Raw genomic sequence first — 19,929 nt, 5'->3', positions numbered from 1 at the left:
AGGTTATTAGATCTGGCCTGAAAAGATTTGTGCACTTACTAGAGTAAAGCAAATAATTTCATAAGAATAATACTTCCTATATTTCAGTAGAAATTATAGTTCTTTGCAGCCATCCAATAATCATCTAGATTTTTCCCAGGCAGGATCTAGTAATTTGACCTCAATAGCAAGAAGTAAAAGTGTTATATTAACTGAATATAGCCGAAGATTTCCCATTATCAAAAATAAAAGTTACTTAAAGATAGGAAAACTGTTTCAAGCAAATAGTATTTCAAAAACTATAAAAATACAAGGAAATAAGCACTTTCATTGTACTCTTTCTACTTGTGGTTCGGTAATTGCGACCAACTGAAATCCAAAAAGATCTCATGGCTTTCAACTGGACAAGGTTTGATTTCCTGTGAAACTAATGGGATCCCCAAAAGAACACAATGTTGGATGGATAACTGTCAGATTTAATATTGGAATAGATATTATGAGCACGGAAATGTACAAGCACATTCCTTGGTCTTGTTTTAAATATCAAGCATGTCCTAAAAACGGAGCTTTTAGTGGCCCCCCCCCCCCCCCGTGCTATTTGTAGCCTTAAATTATCTTTTCTTTAACGCTGTAATAAAATCCCAATCCTGATCTAGCAGGACGAAAAGGTCGTAGAAGGAAGTTCAAAAAAAGTTGCTTGAGATTTTCTGTTTTGGTTTCATATGTTTTGACTTAAAACTTAAATACTGAAATAGATATATCTCCTTACTAATCTATTTGCTAATCTTATAATTTCTTTTTTAACGTCTGAATCCATTAAGGTTATTTGAGTGAAAATATAAATGTGTCTTTAGTAAAAAAATAATTAAGCCCAAGTCCATTAATCTGGAAGATGTAGAGGTAAAGAAAGAGAATGAAAAGAGCAAGAAAAACCTAGACAATAAATAAATAAATAAATAAATAAATAAATAAATAAATAAATAAATAAATAAATAAATAAATAAATAATGGGGTGAAATATTGTATTTGGAATGTACAGCAAGCCATCTGAGATTCCTATATGAGACAAAGAGCTTAAATTTTAAATTAAATTAAATAAGGAAAACCGATTGCTATAAAGGTTGAAAAGATTTCTTAGCAAGTAATTTTTTTGGGAAGAAGTTTTCTGAGGCGATCAGAGCGAAAGGTCTAATTTAGTCCGTCTGAACAATTTGCAGCATAAATGAACCTTGACTGGCAAGCCTCAGGCTTATATTTTAACTGTCAAAATCCTGGTTCAGAGACCACCAATAAAGGGAGATGAAAGGGAAATAAGCAATTGCTTTGCTACGGCAAAGGAATGTGATGCTGTCGAGAGAAGATGGGAAAAGGAAGCAACTAAAAATAAAGAGTGAGCCGAGGTTACAACTGTTGCTTTTCTCTTTCTCTTTCCTTTTGTATCTTTACTTCTTTTGCATCTTCGGGACCCGACAAATGTGCGCCCGACAACAGCGCGCCGACAAAACCGCGGCGATAAAACCGTGACGTCGACAGCGCACCCACAAAACTGCACCCACAAAAGCGCGATTAGGGTTAAGGTAAGGCTTAGGGTAAGGATTAGGGTTCTTACGTTGTTTTCGCGTTGTTTCTTGATGGCGTGCTTTTGTCGGCGCAATTTCGACATTGCGGTTTTCTCGCCGCGGTTTTGTTGGCGCGGTTTTGTTGTGGGCGCATTTGTCAGTGAACCTTACATCTTTACTTAGAAATAAATCCCTCTGTGCATAGGAGAGGGGTCTACTTTTTTTCCAGTGGTTTAAAAATCAGATTGTAGTATTTCACAATCAGAAAACATTGTTGCTATACAGGCAGTTATAAGCAAACGACCAAAGTGGAGCATAAGCATTAATTCTACTACTGTAACACTCTATATATGGGGCTGCCCTTGAAGAGCACCCGGAAGCTTCAATTGGTCCAGAATGCGGCTGCGCGGGTTGTCATGGGGGCACCTAGGTGCTCCCATGTTACACCCCTTTTAGGTGGCCTGCACTGGTTGCCGGTTGTCTTCCGGGTGCGATTCAAGGTACTAATTATGACCTTTAAAGCGCTCCGTGGCTTAGGCCCAGGGTACCTGCGAGACCACCTACTGCCACCGGTAGCCTTCCACCGTCCAGTGCGATCCCACAGAGTTGGCCTCCTCGGGGTGCCGTCGGCCAGACAGTGTTAGCTAGCGACCCCCATGGGGAGAGCCTTCTCTGCGGGAGCCCCTTCCCTCTGGAATGAGCTGCCCCCGGAGCTTCGTATAATCCCCGACCTCCGGTCCTTCCAACGTGCCCTAAAAAGTTAGCTTTTCCAGCAAGCCGGCCTGGCCTGAACAAAACAAATTATTGGTCACTGTTAATTTTAATTCGATTTTTTTTAAAAAAAATGTCATTGTCAATTTTAATTGGGTTTGGGATATTCTATTTAATTTTTTTTAACTTTTGTATTATGTGTTTCTTTTAATTGTTGTACGCCGCCCTGAGTCCTTGGGAGAAGGGCGGCATATAAATCTTAAAAAAAAAAATCAGGTATTGTCATTCATGCTTATGACTGAGTAGATGGAAACAAAAAGCAACAACAAACAAACAAACAACTCTTGGAGAAGAAATTGCTCTGCATACCAGCTGCAAAAACCTGTAGGATTCTCATAAGCGTCAACCCGGGATTGTGAAATATTTTGGACCTTAATTTCAGGAAACCCTGACCACAAATCATGCCATATTGTTCTATATTTTTTCACTAGGCTTATGCTTCCTCCTCGCAAGCCAGAAATTTTTGCAAAAAAATGTTTTTCTACCTGCCCATCAAATAAGACTAAAGAGCAGGAAATTATAAGTGCTAACAGGTTGCAAAGCTTTTATTTTATTGTTTAGCATTATCTTAGGCCTAGCTACCTAAATAATTATTTTTTCTCCCACTTTACTTTCATTGTATGGTTATTGTTGTGTATGATATCTGAAGGAAGAACTTCAGATTTATATTTCATTCAGTATTTCACCATGATGTTCTAGTTAGGCCTAAGATCTTTTCATATTCCTTTTCCCTAGGTTTTAACAGGTTGTCTGAATGGGGTGTGTAATTAAAAGGCTATCACAAAAGTGTGTCTTACTTATTTTACCCAAGTCATGAAGGGGAAGTCACTAGAGAAAGCAATTATATTTGGAAGAGTTAGTGGCAAAAGGAAACCAAGCCATTGAAGAAGACAGTGACTGGACACCATCCAAGCTAGTACTAGCCAGAGCATAGAACAACTCAAAGTAGTAGTGCAAAGATTGGAAGATGTGGAGAGACCACGCCACAAAGTCACCAAGAGTCATACATGACTGAATGGATAACATCATCAATACTCCGAGGAAAGAACATCGATTGCTTGCAATACATCTGGAAAACTGTACTTTTCATCTTATTTCCTTATTTCCTTCCGTTTCCTTATGTCCTTATTTCCTTACTCACCCTGGACCTCCTGGCATTTGACTAAGGGCCTCTACAGTGATGGTGAATGGCTTCAAAAGAGCAATAGCAATAGCAGTTAGACTTATATACCGCTTCATAGGGCTTTCAGCCCTCTCTAAGCGGTTTACAGAGCCAGCATATCGCCCCCACAGTCTGGGTCCTCATTTCACCCACATCGGAAGGATGGAAGGCTGAGTCAACCTTTGAGCCAGTGAGATTTGAACCGCCGAACTGCAGACAACAGTCAGCTGAAGGCGCCTGCAGTACTGCACCCTACCCACTGCACCACCTCGGCTCTTATGGCAGGGGCCCACACTTTAAAAGGAATAGGAATTTGCTTACTGGATTACATTTGCCTCTTAAAGCTAGTGACTATCACTGCAAATGCTAACACAGGCTTCAAACTATTAAGACAACTCAATAACACCCACTCTACAAGAAGCAACTCATATCCTACCCAGTAAAACAGGTCATGTACCAGGTTGGCCTAGTGCTGGTGGGGAGGGGGAGAGATCCAGTTTTTTCAAAGATTTTTCCAAATTTTGTAAGACAGGCATGCTGAGTAAATACTTTCTTTTCTTCTTCCGAAAAAGGAATAAATTCTAATCTGTACTTTGAACACAAAATGGGCTATCTTAAATTGGTCCCTGGGGAGAAGATTCCGTCTTTTAGTACACAGAATAGACTGTCTGTGGGTGCTGGCTCTTTCCTGTGGCAGGGGTGTCTGGCTAAAATAACAGGGAAATGATGTTGACAGACCCGTCCTCTGATGTTAAGAAGTTACTCCTGCTGCTACCAACGTTACGTGCTAGCTAACTTTAAAATTAGCAATGAAGTTCCAGACTTTAGACAAACCTATTTTGTTTCAACATCTTACAATCAGTGGCCTTTCAGAAGATTCTTTCCGTGCAGTAGGTTTAAATTCAGAATGCCTGTGTGGTTTGTCATTGCTCTTATTTCTGGTGATCAGATTACCTTTTAAATAAGGATATCTTTAAATAAGCATCATCAGAAAGCATCTATTTGGGAAACCGCTCCATTGCCTCTGCATGAATATCTTAATTACCACTTTGTAATGTGTGGATAGTGGCATAAGAAATCACATCCAGGCTCTAATCAGTTTGGGGAGTACTTGGCGTTCTCTGAACTTAGATGTTTTCTTGCAGACATTTCATTACCCAACTCGAGAGCATTTTCAGTGCTACCTAGCTACAATGCCAGCACTGAAGATGTTACTTAGTTGAGTAACGAAACATCTGCAAGAAAACAGTCAAAATCAGAGAGCACCAAGGACTCCACAGTTCAACCCTGAACAACAAATATTCTCTTCTAATCAGTTTCTATGCATATATAGACATTAAATGAGCAGCATTCTTCCGTAAGCATTCATAGCTAAATGTTCTTTCATTTCTCCATCTGCATCCCTACTCATGGGATCTGAGCACAATCATAAGCAAAAATAGAATTCCGTATCCACTGCAGATATTCTACAAACAGTATATTCATTTGAATGTCCAAAATATTAGCCATTTATACCTCTATCTCATGAACTGAGGGAAACAAGAAAAGTGATAACCTCTTTATGAGGCTAAGTCTGCTTCAAAAACGATTTGGATGAAGTGCTACAGTAATTCTCTCCTATTCCTTAAAAGTTGCATTAACTTTAATAAGTTGACTCCTTCAAATAACAATATCTTCAGCTCTAAAATGTCATATTATTTTAATAAAGTGTGGAAAAGTACCGTGCTGTGCTTGTGGGAGGTCCAAGTCACTACTTTTCAAATTCTTTGAAAAATGTGTAAAGCCCTAGTATTTTTATAAAGATAAATTCTAAATGCTGGAAGATACCACCAGCATTCCCGAAAACAGCTACTCATTTGCTGTATGAGCTTTCAGAGATAAGATATATTTTAAAAAGAAGCAAGTAATAGCTATATATGCATACAGTATAATATTTCTGTAGATCAGTAAGAAAGCTTCCATGCAAATAAATGTAATTTTATTTAATGCATTAATGGCATAATGAACATTTCTTGGATGATTTCTGTTCATGAGGTTTCTTCACAGAGAAATAAGAGCGGGCACTGTTTATGTGGGTTCCACTCCTGCCTCATGATTCTAAATAATATTTTTATTAAATAATATTTTTATTAAATAATAATAATGAAACGTAACATAACATATCCACCCATCTGACATATTCATAACCCCGGATGGCTTTCAACCCTAAAGCAATTAAAAAGTATAAAAACCAGCATAAAAACTCCTATCCCCCAAATATCCCCTCATATCCAACAATTTTCCTAGGCTTCAGGCATATTTCCCTTGCAAGGAAGAACCAGGTTTTCATTGCTTTTCAAAAAGGCTAAGAGAGCAGGGGACTGCCGGATCGGGAGGCACTTCAAACGGTCACTCACGCCCTCGTCACCTCAAGACTTGACTACTGTAATGCGCTCTACATGGGGTTGCCCCTGAAAACTGTTCGGAGACTACAACTAGTCCAGAACGCAGCTGCGCGAGCGATACTGGGTATACCAAGATACACCCACGTTACACCTATTCTCCGTGAGCTGCACTGGCTTCCTATTGGTCTCCAAACACGATTCAAGGTGCTGGTCATTACCTTTAAAGCCCTACATGGCCTAGGACCCGGATACCTGCGAGACCGCCTTCTGCCGCATACCTCCCAACGGCCGATAAGATCACACAGGGTGGGCCTTCTCCAGGTGCCGTTAGCCAGACAATGTCGGCTGGCGGCTCCCGGGAGGAGGGCCTTCTCTGTAGCCGCTCCGACCCTATGGAATGAACTACCCCCAGAGATCCGGACCCTACCCACTCTCATGGCCTTCCGAAAGGCTATCAAAACCTGGCTATTCTGGCAGGCCTGGGGCTGTTGACCTCAGGACTAAGGTCCAGCCCTGACCATATTGGGTGCATGATGAGGTTTTAATCTATCTTCTCTGTTTTTTTTTTAATTCTTTATTTGTAAGATTTGTTTCTCCTCCGGGATTGGGTGGCCTATAAATCTATTAAATACAATACAATACAATACAATAGACCCCAGTGTTTCACAATGAAACTATGCATAATGATAGTAAAAAAACCCACCCTAATTTATGGACAAAAACCCTTCCTCCATTTTGTCCACAGTTAAAAAAAAACAAAAGCCAATATTTAAAACTACAATAAATGGCAAAACCGATCATTTAATATTTTTCGGAGCAGTCTCTTTACAAGCAACCACGAGCGTGTGAACCCATGGGTAACAAGGACTATTTGTACTTTTACCGTAATAATAAGTAATCAAGCTTATTTTGGATGCCAAGCAAAACACCCGAGTCAATTATTTAGCGATTATGCAAACACTGCAGAAATTAAACTTACAAGGATCATTATGTGGGTTTATCAGTGGCATATTGGCTCATAATAATTTGGAGAGGTGGAATCTTAGGAGACTTCCTAGCAGTGTGGGCGAAGAAGTACATTTTAGAGCATGGAGACTATGGCAAAGAATTTATCTTCTGACTGTACCAATTTCACCACAGCGGCTCCTGTGGTTAAACTGTATTCTAGGGCTATGTGGGAGATTTCAACTATTCTCCTTCCTTCAATCATTCAATAATGACACCAGTGAGAAAGCAACTGTTCTGGAGGCCAAGATCCAATTAGTGTAACAAATTCAAGAAAGTATAGTTATTAGCAGAAAATTTAATATAGTTGGCCAACCAAAGTATGCTTAATGGAGTATGTTGTCTAAACCAGTGGTCTCCAACCTTGGCAACTTTAAGACTTGTGGACTTCAACTCCCAGAGTTCCTCAGCCAGCTTTGCTTTGTCCACAGGTCTTAAAGTTCTCAAGGTTGGAGACCACTGGTCTAAACTACGGTAGCATTATTGGAACATTTTTTGATTGCTGCTGAGAGAGAGAGAGACAGAGAGAATATGCAAAGTATAGAAAAGGTGTCCAGGATATTCAATTAAATGAACAATTAAAAAGGAAAATATATATATATAGTCAAACCAAGCTCAGGTGAGCACCATGTTCAGTGTACCTCATCATACTTTTCTACCTTGCAAATCACTCTTGCTTCCATCACACTCAAACTCTGCTTCATGTGTTACCTCTTTGGTCTTTAAACTTTTCACCTTTCTCCTAATAGCAATCTCATCAATTCCTCCGACCACGTCTTTTGGTCTTTGTTAAGCTCTCACACCATTTCCTTTCCTCATTATATATTTGTTTTGTGATTCAGCCCTCATTAATTCTCCCTATATGACACACCACTGCAAGATATTTTTCCTACTACTCATCCAATTCTGAATTCAATCCACATTCATCCCGCATTCCTTCATTACCGCTCCTCTTCTGTTTTACCACACACTTCAGAAGTATCCATTGCAATCAAACTTAATCCTATGTTTCTTGGCAATCCTATTTGTTGCCCAATTTGGGGGAAGGTAGGCAGGTCCTCATTGACATATCTGGAGTTATTTCTATTGTTAGGCAAAGAACTGGGGGAGTCCCTTGTTAAGGAGATGTTAAGGTCATCAGGTTGATTGAGGATGAAACATTGAGGTTCCTGTAGGTTCCATTTCTCTTGTTAGGGCTGCCCTTGGGTTGGATTGGGAGGGGGTAAGCAAGGCTTCTAGTCTTTAAGAGCCGAGGTGGCGCAGTAGGTAGAGTGCAGTACTGCAGGTCACTTCAGCTGACTGCTATCTGCAGTTCGGCGGTTCAAATCTCACCGGCTCAAGGTTGAATCAACCTTCCATCCTTCCGAGGTGGGTAAAATGAGGACCCAGATTGTGGGGGCGATATGCTGACTCTGTAAACCGCTTAGAGAGGGCTGAAAGCCCTATGAAACGGTATATAAGTCTAACTGCTATTGCTATTGCTATTTAGACGGAACTCCAAGGGAAGTTGTCTGGGAGAAAGTGAAGGAGAATCAATTTACTGGAGAAATATGACACAATGCACAAGATTCAGGGCAGAAGAACCGGGTGCCTACAAACATCAAAGGTAATAGAAGAGGCATCTACAGACTATCACTAATGTCACAAACTTGAGCTTGCAGGCTTGCAAAACAGCAATTACTGACAGATTGCAAATAGCAATAGTAATAGCAATTAGACTTATATATCACTTCACAGTGCTTTACAGCCCTCTCTAAGCAGTTTATAGAGTTAGCCTATTGTCCCCAACCGTGACCTGACAAAAGGGCAAATGACAAAACTGCGCCCAACTAAACCGTGTCGCTAAAACCGTGATGTCATCAATGCGCCGACAACAGCACGTCGACAACAGCGCATCGACAGAAGGGCGATTTACAACAGTGCGTCGGCAGAAGGGCGATTTAAGTTAAGGTAAGGATTAGGTTTAGGGTTAGAGTTACGTTTAGGGTTAGGGTTAGCGTTACATTTAGGGTTAGGTTTAGGTTTAGTTTTATAGCGCGCTTCTGTCACCGTGCTGTTGTCGGCGCGATTCAGGCTCATTCGTCGGAGCGCTTTAGAACACGCGGTTTTGTCACCGCGGTTTAGTCGGGCGCGGTTTTGTCCTTCGCCCTTTTGTTGGTGAACCGTCCCCAACGTCCTCATTTTAAGAACCTTGGAAGGATGGAAGGCTGAGTCAACCTTGAGCTGGTGAGACTCGAACTGCCAAACTGCAGACAGCCAACAGTCAGCGCCCTGAAGTACTCCATTCTAACCACTGTGCCACCATGGATCATGGTACAGTATCTATCATGTCATGAAAAGTAGAAGCGATTGAATAACTGAGCAACAATTAATACAGTTAAATTGATGACTAGTCAAAAAATGTTTGTAATAAAATACACCTCCCTGTAATCTTCCACTACAGCCCAACTATTGGCTAAAAGGGAAGACAGCTTCCAACCATCCTTTATCAAATTATGCAATTTTATTAGGTTGCTCACAAAGATAGGAATTACTTATGTACAAGCTTGCCCAGGAATATGCTCAGGAATGGGCATCACTGAAGAAGGATTTGAATAAACATATGCAGAAGAGATGTCTACATCTCTTCAGGTTCAAAGGCATAGACATACTGCTTCTTCCCTTCCCTTCCTTTCAGCATACCTCTAGGGATCAATGGGAAGATCTGAAGAAATTGAAATGAATTCAACTGAACATATTTAGGATCTTCCAACTCTGATTAGAAATTCTGCAATGCAGAAATACAGGCATCACACACAAGGATTCTGGGAGCAGGCTTGGTGTGCTGATCCCACCACTTCCTCATATATATATTACAATCCCATTTTATTAACACTACAAACTAGGAACTTTTAAATATTTCTGAAAGTATGTCAATGGGCCATATAAGTCATTCCCTCTTTCCGTTCCAGATTTTTGTTATTTTTGTTAAGGACGAAAAAGAGTCTTAGAAAAGTCTTTTGTAATTTTTGTATACAGTATGTATTACGGCTCAAACCTTATCCTAAATAATACGATGCATGAAGTCAAGAGATATTGATGTCTGAGGTGGAATTCCAAAATACTCTGAGGAAGCCTTCCCAGACCTTGGTAGTTCCCAAATATATTGATTCAACCTACCAGAATTTTTAGCAATAATCATGCCGTCAGAGGAGTTTCTGGAAGTTAAAGGCAACACCGTACATCTGAAGAGTGATTGAGATTTAGAAAGCTTGCCCTAAGAATCAGAAGTTATTGAAGGTGATACATCTGGTTAGGTTAATGCTGACTTAAGAATTCTGGAAATTATAGCCCCAAAGGCTACGGAGGATATCCAAGTGAGCAAGATGGTAAAGAAAAGAAAGTCTGACTTTTTTCTATATTTCTTCTAAAACATTTTTTTACTAAAATATGCAAGAGGAAGTGGAGGAAGACAATCAGTTCTAACAGCTTCTACATCATATTAATTTTAGGGAAAAGTTTAGAAGGAAAAAAAGAGACAGAAGCGTATGGAATGTTATAAATAATGTAATTTGTAACCCTATGGTAACCTTTCACTTGATTTTTTATTTATTTAAGGCATTAGAAGGAGAGAGGGGAAAGGGGCACGGAGGATTTGGAGCGCGGCTGAAGAGAGAAATCCTAAAGCGTCTGTTAGTATCTGGGATGCCCACATGGTTGGTGACCAGGGTACCTGGGGAATCACCTTTTTACAAAGGTCTCTACCCAACCAACTTGACAGATGTTGACAGATCCCATCAGCCAGAAGGTTGGCAGATGGGAATGAGAAGACAGGGTTTTTGGCAATAACCTCTGCTCTATGGAACATCTTCCCTTCAGAGATTAGACTGGTCCCAAATCTTTTGTAAAGCTCTAAAAACCTGGTTATGTTCCCACGCCTGGATTGTTGAATGTGTGAAGAACCATTTCCTGGTTCTATAGCTAACTGGTTAAGTATCTTGGCTGCTATGTATATTTAACCTGGATGTTTTCGGTGTTTTTACTGTTTTAAAATGTTTTTGATATTTTAATTGTAATCTATTTTTGTGAATTGTAAGCTGCCCCAGAGACTTTCTTTAAGAAAGCTTTGGATGGCTGAAGAAATTGATTGATTGGATGAACGAATGAATACATATTTGAAATATAGGATCTCTACATAAATAGGCCTTCGTGAGTTGCCTTTATAAGAGATGGGGAGGAGGGGAATTGGAAGAAACAAGGGAGATCTTCAGCATATGGTTCGTTTCTCCTAAAATTAACTCTCAGCGTTCTATATACTGACCTCTTAAAAGCAGTAAATGGTTTCTTAATATGCTAGGTCAAATATTCATCCAATTCTCTTCCACAGCTAAAGGGAAGTCTGCTCTTGTCGGAAAGAAGGATTCCATTTACACAAAATGTTAAGGAAATCCCACAATGTCGGCAGGATGAAACTCAAGGGGATTTTTTTCCCATCTTCCCAAACCAGACAGAAAGGAATGTTATGTGACTGCTTCTAAAGTATCGAAAAGCATGGTTGTCTTCTCGCTGTAAAACACGCCCTACATTAAGAGAAGGGTTGCGTTACGTCTCGGGGTCTGTGAAAGATGTCGCAGACCCTTGACTGAGGAAGTTTACACTGCCCTTTGCAGCTGATCCCCTGTTCCCCCTGGACAGATTTCCTGCCACTCAGGACAGGAATAAAACAGCATGCTCTGAACCGTCATGCTGCCTTCCAAAGCAGTCCTCAGCAGAAAGATAACACAGACCCGCAGAGAGAGGAGTGTTTGTAGCTGCCCATGCCTCCTGAAGCTGTCTGAGGAGCACTTCTGAAGAGGAGAACAGCGGACTGCTGGTGTACCTACAACATCTTTGTAAAATCTATATCTCTGCGTGGAAAAAAAATGAAAACACAACACCTGAAAATGGAGCACAGATCGAGCAACAGCTGAGGAAAAGAGAAATCTGCCCGTGACAGTTTGCTTTCAGCCACGCTCGGGGTGGGGGAACGCAGGAAGAAAGCCCTTCGCCTGTCTTTGCACATGTCACCGGGGTGCTGATTTGACTGTTCAAAGAGACTCTCTGGATCCATCTGGATCTTTGACAAAGTTCAGCCGGCTGATTCTTTTTCTCCCCCACTTACCAAGGAGAAGATGAAAGTGCCTCTTTGTTTTCTCTTGAGCTGTAATCTTGTTCTAATAGCAGGCTACAATTCCTTTAGGAGAAGCCTGGAGACTCTAGGCAAGAAGCAATACCAAGTCCAGCATGGACTGTGCAGCTACACTTTCCTTCTGCCCGAGATGGACAATTGCCGGTCTTCCTCCACTTCCTCGTATGTCTCCAACGCTGTGCAAAGAGATGCCCCGTTGGAGTACGATGATTCCATCCAGAGGCTTCAGCTGCTGGAAAATATGCTGGAAAACAACACTCAGTGGCTGATGAAGGTAACAAAGAATGATCTTTTCTGCCCTGTGTAGAAGCTCACGTTGAAGAGCACTAATGGGCTTTTCTGTTATATTTCAGGGCAAAGTATTCGGATATTCTTAGTGAGCAACTTTGCCAACAGTTAATAACATTGCATGTTGTCACAGGCATAAGGAAAAAGAATGCAGAGTGAGGAAGCTTATTTCCTGCACAGAGTCATTCATCGAATAATATATTTTAAAATGTTATATATATATATATATATTTTTAAAAAGCTCTGATAGAAGCCTTGTTGCACGTGTGGGTATCTGCATACCTCCATGCCCCTGAGTTATATCTGGCATCACATTTTCAGATATTCGGTTCCATTCAAAATTTAGTCCCGGTTAAATTAGATTTGGATTATAAGCAGGTTGCAAATGGAAAACCTATTAAAAGCTATCTCATGTAGTGAAAAATCAGCATGCAATCCCCACTGATGTGAAGTGAAAGCGCAGTACTTCTACCTGTGCACCAGTTGTAAGGAATGAAAATCAACTGGGTATATGGGGTTAAAAAGCAAGACATGTAACTTCCCTATCTGAGGTTCAAAAACTTTTTGGGTCATAATGTCCAAAATATGAATATCATTGACCATGTTGTGGAATAACAGGTCTATGAACTACGTAATCTGACAGCGACGTTTTAATTTCCTATGCTTGACAAGTAACTTAAGCAAAAGACGATCCCTTTTCAAGGGATACTTACTGAACATTGAACTATATTCTTCTTTTTGGTGAAATAACATTGCGTAGTGAGAAATTACATTTTCTCAGGCTATATTTTTATGCCAGTAACTCGTCTGGTTGAATGCAGGGAAAATGTGAAGTATGCATAATAAAATAGATGTAAGAACAAGGTTCCTGCATAAAAAAAAATGTAATAATTATATGACTAATACTGAAGATGTCTGTTTTACAGCGAGGTTTACTCCCAGGTAGGCACTGATGTCAACCTAAATAAAAATGTGTGGTCACATGATATCCCATGTGCTTTAATTTTAAAAAAAAGGAGTCAGAATTTTTTCAAAACTAGACACTACTTAGGTGTCATTCCGCAGAAAGTTTAATAAGAATTCTAATTTGCTGTTTTATTAGAGTACATTTCTTCATATGTTATATAGAAATCTGTAGCTACACCGTACAATACTGTAAAAGCATCACACATCATTTAATTTAATGTCTAACGGTGTCTGTTTGAACTGTGAATGGCAATTGATAGCTGCTGTAGTCAACGTGCATACAGGAACTGAATTCTTCATGTCTTGTCAAATCAGCTGACTACTGTGTGATGTGAAAATATAACTGAATGGCAACACTGATATTTAATGATGTGTAATAATTAAGCATTAAAGTGTTGCGGGTTGTTTATTTAATAGTCTCCTCCTATACTCGGGAGGAATCCCATTGCAATGAATGAGATATATTCCTAAGCAACTGAGCATTTTGATTGTACCATAAGCTGTATGGTAGATACAGTACAGTATAGTGGAAATGGCAGAGATCAGCACCGTTTGGTTAAAAAAGCAGACTAATGTACATTATTTTTAGGCTTCATTTTTAAATACTAATGTTAATTTCAAATGTGGTCTAACAACATAAATCTTAAAAAAAAAAACACCAAGGAAATTCTGGGTTACATTCAACATTCTCACAGTGCATTTGTCAGCTGAACAAAAAAAACTGGATTAAAACTATTTGGATTTAGCTTCCATTATCTTTGCTTTTCGCTTGTAAATCTCTCTGAAATTATTTATGGCCAGTAAACTTAGCAAAGCCATGAGAACTACAGTCCTACATTTGGAGAGCCACCTTTCCATTTCTGACATTCAGTTCTCACAATTTTTTAGCTTTATATTTGTTTAACTTAGCCTTTTGCAACCTTCTGATCTCTAGTACGTACATTTAAAATCAACACTTCTATTCCAGAAAATCTGATTAATGTAGATTTCTTCCTGCTTTTGTAAACATTAGTTTTGTATTGGGAGAACAAGCACTTTTTACTACTGTCTACATTGAATTCTTTCTAACATCAATTATCTATAACAGTTTTGCTCCTAATGTTGCCCGCATCATCAGGCGGTATTGCATTTCCCATCTTGAATCAATCATCAAAAGGAAGTGTTATGTTTCTGAATGGACAGTGAACTGTCTGAATGGAAGAGACTGAATTCACTATGCTTGCATTACAATAGAAAGCTGGACAATGTCAAAGCTACATCCTGGATACTAACAGAAAATTAACATTTCACAAGTTCCTGGAAAACTACAATCGCGCACTCATGTTCTTACAGTTAAAATGAGATTACTATTATTAGTACAAATGTGTGTAGCCTCTTTTGAGATCTTGCCAAAAAGTACTAATGTTTCTGATATCTTATTAAAACTAAAAACTAGCTCACAATATATTTCAACAAATCTCATTTTGGGATAAAGATAAAATATATGGGGCTTCTAATCCTCTGTACCATACTTTTTTTAAAGTAAAAATCCTGGAATTTCTGTATTAGCCTCACCAATTTTGCCAAAGAATATTAAAATTTTATACTTAACTGTATCTAGGTTAAAATTTAATGTTAAAATTAAATGGTATATAATATTTACCTGTTTCCCAATCCTAACCCCAATTAAATCATCAGTTTTATTTAAAGATGAAAGGTAGTTATCCAAAATTCATTGTTCATTTTAGGGGCTGTGGTATTGCAAAGTTTGAGAATCTCTGGTGTAGGTTAAATAATAACAACTGATTAATGAACGTCTAAAACAGTTAACCAGATAATATAATTCCATTTCTGAACTCAGTTGCAAGCTATATTGTTTTTGTTTTTTGTTAGTTGAGAAGTCGTGTCCGACCCATTGTGACCCCATGGACAATGTTCTTTACCATCCCCCGGACAAGTTATATTAGGTACTAGAAATAGAAAACTAGGGAATCTTTTATATTTAATAAATATTCTATATGTAATAAATATTCTGCAAGCAGGTACCAGATCCAATTTTGCAGAAACAGTTTAACCTATTAGATAGGAGAGTAGAAACAGTTTAACCTATTAGATAGGAGAGTAGAAACAGTTTAACCTATTAGATAGGAGAGTAGATAGCTCCAATGACTTGGTAGCAAAAGTGTTCCATGGTAGGATTTTGAAGTCATCAATGGAAATAGTTACACTTCAATGAATCGTGAAAAAATAATAATCCAAGATTATGCCCAGGCATAAGAGCCAGCCAGCTTGCCTGCCTATCTATCCATCCATCCATCCATCCATCCATCCATCCATCCATCCATCCATCCATCCATCCTGCATAAGAACCATTTTATATTTTATTCGTCTATAGTTACAGGGTGGAAAAACAACATTTGAAGATCTCTCACATAGATGAAACCTACAGATTTTATGCTGTACCTATCCTGATTGAACTGGCTAGCATTTTATTTATTGAATGGTTTAATTGGTTAACTCCATATGTTAGTCAGATATTTAACCCACTCATTAGACTGAAATAGTAACGAAGTATATGGAAATTTTTCATACTGCTTATTTCCACTGCTGATTTCACATGTGCTAACTTGCCTTATCTCTGATGTCTGTATAATCAGTGAACCAGCCATTTGATCATGCAGGGTTCTGGATCACCCAAGTTTTCACACAGGTACTTCAAATACCTAGTTTTCCACACTGCAAATGTCTATACTGAATATATGGATATTGGTAGATTAGCAGCAGGTATGATGTTGGGGATTCAGTTTTGCTAGCATTTAAGCATAGATTCAGCTCAGAGCATGTTAGTGAATTTAACAGAATTCTGCTGATTTGTAGAAGATTCTACTTGTTTTTAAAGTTCACTTTATCTCCATAATGCACAATTGACCTGGCAGTAATCCTGGCAACTTGTGAGCTATACTAGTTTTTATTTATGATTATTCTGCCAATTGCACTGAAGTATTTGCAAGAATGTTCTAAAGATCTTTCTCAGAGAGAAACAACATCTAAGGAGACCGTGAGACCTGCTTTAACTTTCATTCATAGTTTGTACATGAGGAATAACAGGCATGTGGCGTTTATTTGATTACCAAGGTTAACATTCTGGGAGATCAACACATACTTTAGAAAACAGGCTGAACAACTGCTAGCTTGTTGCTTCAGTCATATTGTTGGGATGCAACCGTATGGAGCCGAACATGCAATATTCTTACTAGGGTTAATTGGCAATATTGTCTAGATGTCTCTCAATAGTTTCATAGCATTTTTTTTCTTGTGGATTCCCGAATCCTAAAAATATTGTACTGATTTATAAGTGTTTTCAGTTAAATGGTAGTTGGATTTACTGCAAAGTGGCCTTTGGGTCACTAGACAATGAACTTGCCAGGACAGCAGGTAGGGCCAAAGCAGAATTTCCTTCCTGTCCTCTAGGTAACCTCCCCTTCAGCTGCAAGATTTGTGTGTTATTTTCACTGTTAGTGCTTAGAAAATGCGTAATACAACTAAAAGAACTTATCCAACTTATTTGGACAAATCTAAATGAATGCCACAGTATCATTCAAGAGAATGGAACGCCTGGTGTTTTGTGCTTGGTGCATTTCCTTCCAATATCCTTGGAATATCCTATTCGGCCATCTGATACAACTTGGACATGGTTGGGTATTTAGAGATGAGAATTAAAATTGAATTATGTTGGCTGCTATTTAGACGGCAGATGGAGTTTGTTGACAAATTTGCAGGTGTCTGCCTTACTGACTTCATTCAAAAAATCAGAGGTCAATAGTAGGATGACAAGGATGAATTAATTCCTCACCTACTGATCTCTGCATGCCATTTTAACTGATGTCACAACTGGAGGAAATGTGATGATGGGGCTTCCGTTGATAAGTTCTCCTGCATTTGCCTATGCTGTGTGTCTACAAATAAGTTAATCACTGGTGTTCTTCACTTCTCTGTAATCTGCAGAAATACCTTTGGATACAGTTTCCACTGTCCCCAAAACAAATTATGTTGGCTTACTAGTTGACTATGACACTTGTGGATCCCTTTATGTATTCTACAACTATTGTTGGGAGATTTCTGCCGAGGTTTCAAGCCAAGTTGCTTGCCATTGTACAGTAACTTCTTGGCTCTTGAGCATCCAGATGCAGCATGCTGTTCTGAGCACCAACCAGTTGATGGAAAAAGGTGATTTTGACCACCTGAAATAATTCCTTAAGTGAGCTGCTCAGATTAACTGGAACTGATAATTGGATTGGATTGGATTTATTACATTTATATGCCGCCCTTTTCCCCGAAGGGGACTCAGGGCGGCTCACGATTCAAGTCGGGGAAGGGGGTACAGACAGGGGATAAAAAAAGACGAACATAACAATACACAATTTAAAAGCACACAACAGCCATACCATTCGAGAAGGGGGCAAAGCTCTTTAGCCCCAGGCCTGTCGGAACAGCCAGGTTTTAAGGGCTTTGCGGAAGGCCTGAAGGGTGGTGAGGGTTCGAATCTCCACGGGGAGCTCGTTCCAGAGGGTCGGAGCAGCCACAGAGAAGGCTCTCCTCCGGGTAGTCGCCAGTCGGCATTGGCTGGTGGATGGGATTCGGAGGAGGCCTAATCTGTGGGATCTAATCGGTCTATTGGAGGTAATTGGCAGCAGGCGGTCTCTCAAGTACCCAGGTCCAATACCATGAAGGGCTTTATAAGTGACGACTAGCGCCTTGAAGCGTATCCGAAGACCAATAGGCAGCCAGTGCAGCTCGCGGAGGATAGGTGTTACGTGGGTGAACCGAGGTGCACCCACGATCGCTCGCGCGGCTGCATTCTGGACCATCTGAAGTCTCCGACTGCTCTTCAAGGGCTGCCCCATGTAGAGCACGTTGCAGTAGTCCAGTCTAATAATGGCCCATACCTGGTTGGTCCTCTGATAGAAACTGATTAACTGGACTCAACCACCAACGGGAAGATAGGAGATATGCTCTGGTGGCAATTTGAATCTAGGAAAGCAACAAGAGACATTGTGAGCTTTGGGGATAGATGCATCCCCACGAATTTAATCTAGGCAAGCCATCATTTTCTATAAGCATGTTAGTTTTATAACTGTTCCTCACTTCTCTGTAATCTGCAAGAATACCTTTGGGTACAGTTTCCACTGTCCCCAAAACAAATTATGTTGGCTTACTAGAAGATCAGTTTTATTACCTTCTGAATTTTTTCTACATGTCCTGCAAGAAATAATATGTTTTTTTTCCTTTTGTGTGTTTATTAGGACATGTCTATGAAGTACTCAGTATAAAGCTGTGATTTTCCAGGCAACTCTGATCTGGGTGTTGATCTTTGGTAGATCAACAAAGCATGCACAGATGTGCATATCCTGAATTGTCAGATTATTTATGAATGTAGCCATCACTTTTGGTATAAACACTCTAGAGATTAATACCAGAACAATCTGAAGGGGTCTGAACTGAAATTGATTGCTATTATAAACGATACTGCAGAAAATTATAGAAATATGGAGGTATGTTTCCGACACGGTCTACCAGTGCCACAAAATTGGTCTACTGTTGCTCTTAGTCTCATTCTGAAAGTTCTCTGTTTGATGAGATGCTGGATAGTCAGAATTTCTTTCTAGTTCCAGCTCTTTGTGGGAATGACTAAAAAATGGAGAATACTTCTGAGAAAAACTGCCAAACAAAAAGGGGAAGATATCCTGCTTCGGCTCCAAAAGACTAGTTTGTCCAAAGTAGGACAAAGACTACTTTGTGGTCCCTGAACTCATCTTTCTTATATGACATAAGCAAGACCTTTTTTTTTGATGATCTCTATTAGCACTGGATCTAGTACCTCACTCAATAGTTAGCAACCCCTTTCCAGGAAGGGTTTCGATAAAAAACTTAGCTTTGGACTTGTGGTCTACTTCTTCTTCTTTGTGCCACAATTCCTGACAGACAGACATGCCAGATGCCATGAGAATTGGATGATGTATAAAGATTGCAAGATTGATGGCAGACTCCACCTCCCTTCCCCCTCTTTATGCTCTACTCTTTTGGGGTTATCATACTGATATACAGTAGTATTATCTCTGTGTTCCTTTGTCATTGTTTATTTAATGTTCTATTATTTTACTTCTGTCTTGTTTACACTCCTTTCCTTTTCCCCCCTTTTTATAAACTAGACTAGCCCCATGGTGAGATAGGCAGCAAGTAAATTTAACAAGCAAATGCCACATACCTCCCAACGGCCGATAAGATCCCACAGGGTGAGCCTCCTTCGGACGCCGTCAGCCAGTCAGTGCCGGCTAGCGGGCCCCCGGAGGAGAGCCTTCTCTGTGGCTGCTCCGACCCTTTGGAACCAGCTACCCCCAGAGGTCCGGACCTTGCCCACTCTCATGGCCTTCGGGAAGGCTGTTAAAACCTGGCTGTTCCGGCAGGCTTGGGGCTGTTGACCTTATTGAAAGGTCCAGCCCTGAGTAGAACGAATGTGTGTTGTGAATTTTAAATCATTTTTTTTATTTTCCTTTTTTCTTTTTCCTTTTCCTTTGTAAGCCGCCCAGAGTCCTGCGGGATTGGGCGGCCTATAAATTTAATAAATACAAATACAAATAAATAAATGATGCCTATAAATGAGCTGACTCA

At 39.8% G+C, this 19,929-nt stretch overlaps 2 protein-coding genes across 2 annotated transcripts in view; one reads left to right on the top strand and one right to left on the bottom strand.

Annotated features, from left to right (window-relative positions):
- The window catches only part of MCPH1 (microcephalin 1), a 120,615-nt gene that overhangs the window by 29,602 nt on the left and 71,084 nt on the right, over positions 1–19,929 (bottom strand). The gene's annotated exons all lie outside the window — the stretch shown is intronic.
- Positions 11,538–19,929, top strand: part of ANGPT2 (angiopoietin 2) — a 49,733-nt gene continuing 41,341 nt past the window's right edge. The window contains exon 1 of the mRNA XM_032216570.1: positions 11,538–12,301. Within this exon, the coding sequence (XP_032072461.1) occupies positions 12,011–12,301 (291 nt within the window). The 5' untranslated portion in view covers positions 11,538–12,010. The remainder of the gene's footprint in view (positions 12,302–19,929) is intronic.

The sequence above is a fragment of the Thamnophis elegans genome, chromosome 4, assembly GCF_009769535.1.
Source record: "Thamnophis elegans isolate rThaEle1 chromosome 4, rThaEle1.pri, whole genome shotgun sequence".
Lineage (NCBI taxonomy): Eukaryota > Metazoa > Chordata > Lepidosauria > Squamata > Colubridae > Thamnophis > Thamnophis elegans.
Note: the sequence above shows the minus strand (reverse complement) of the source record. Positions and strands in the feature narration are given on the sequence as shown.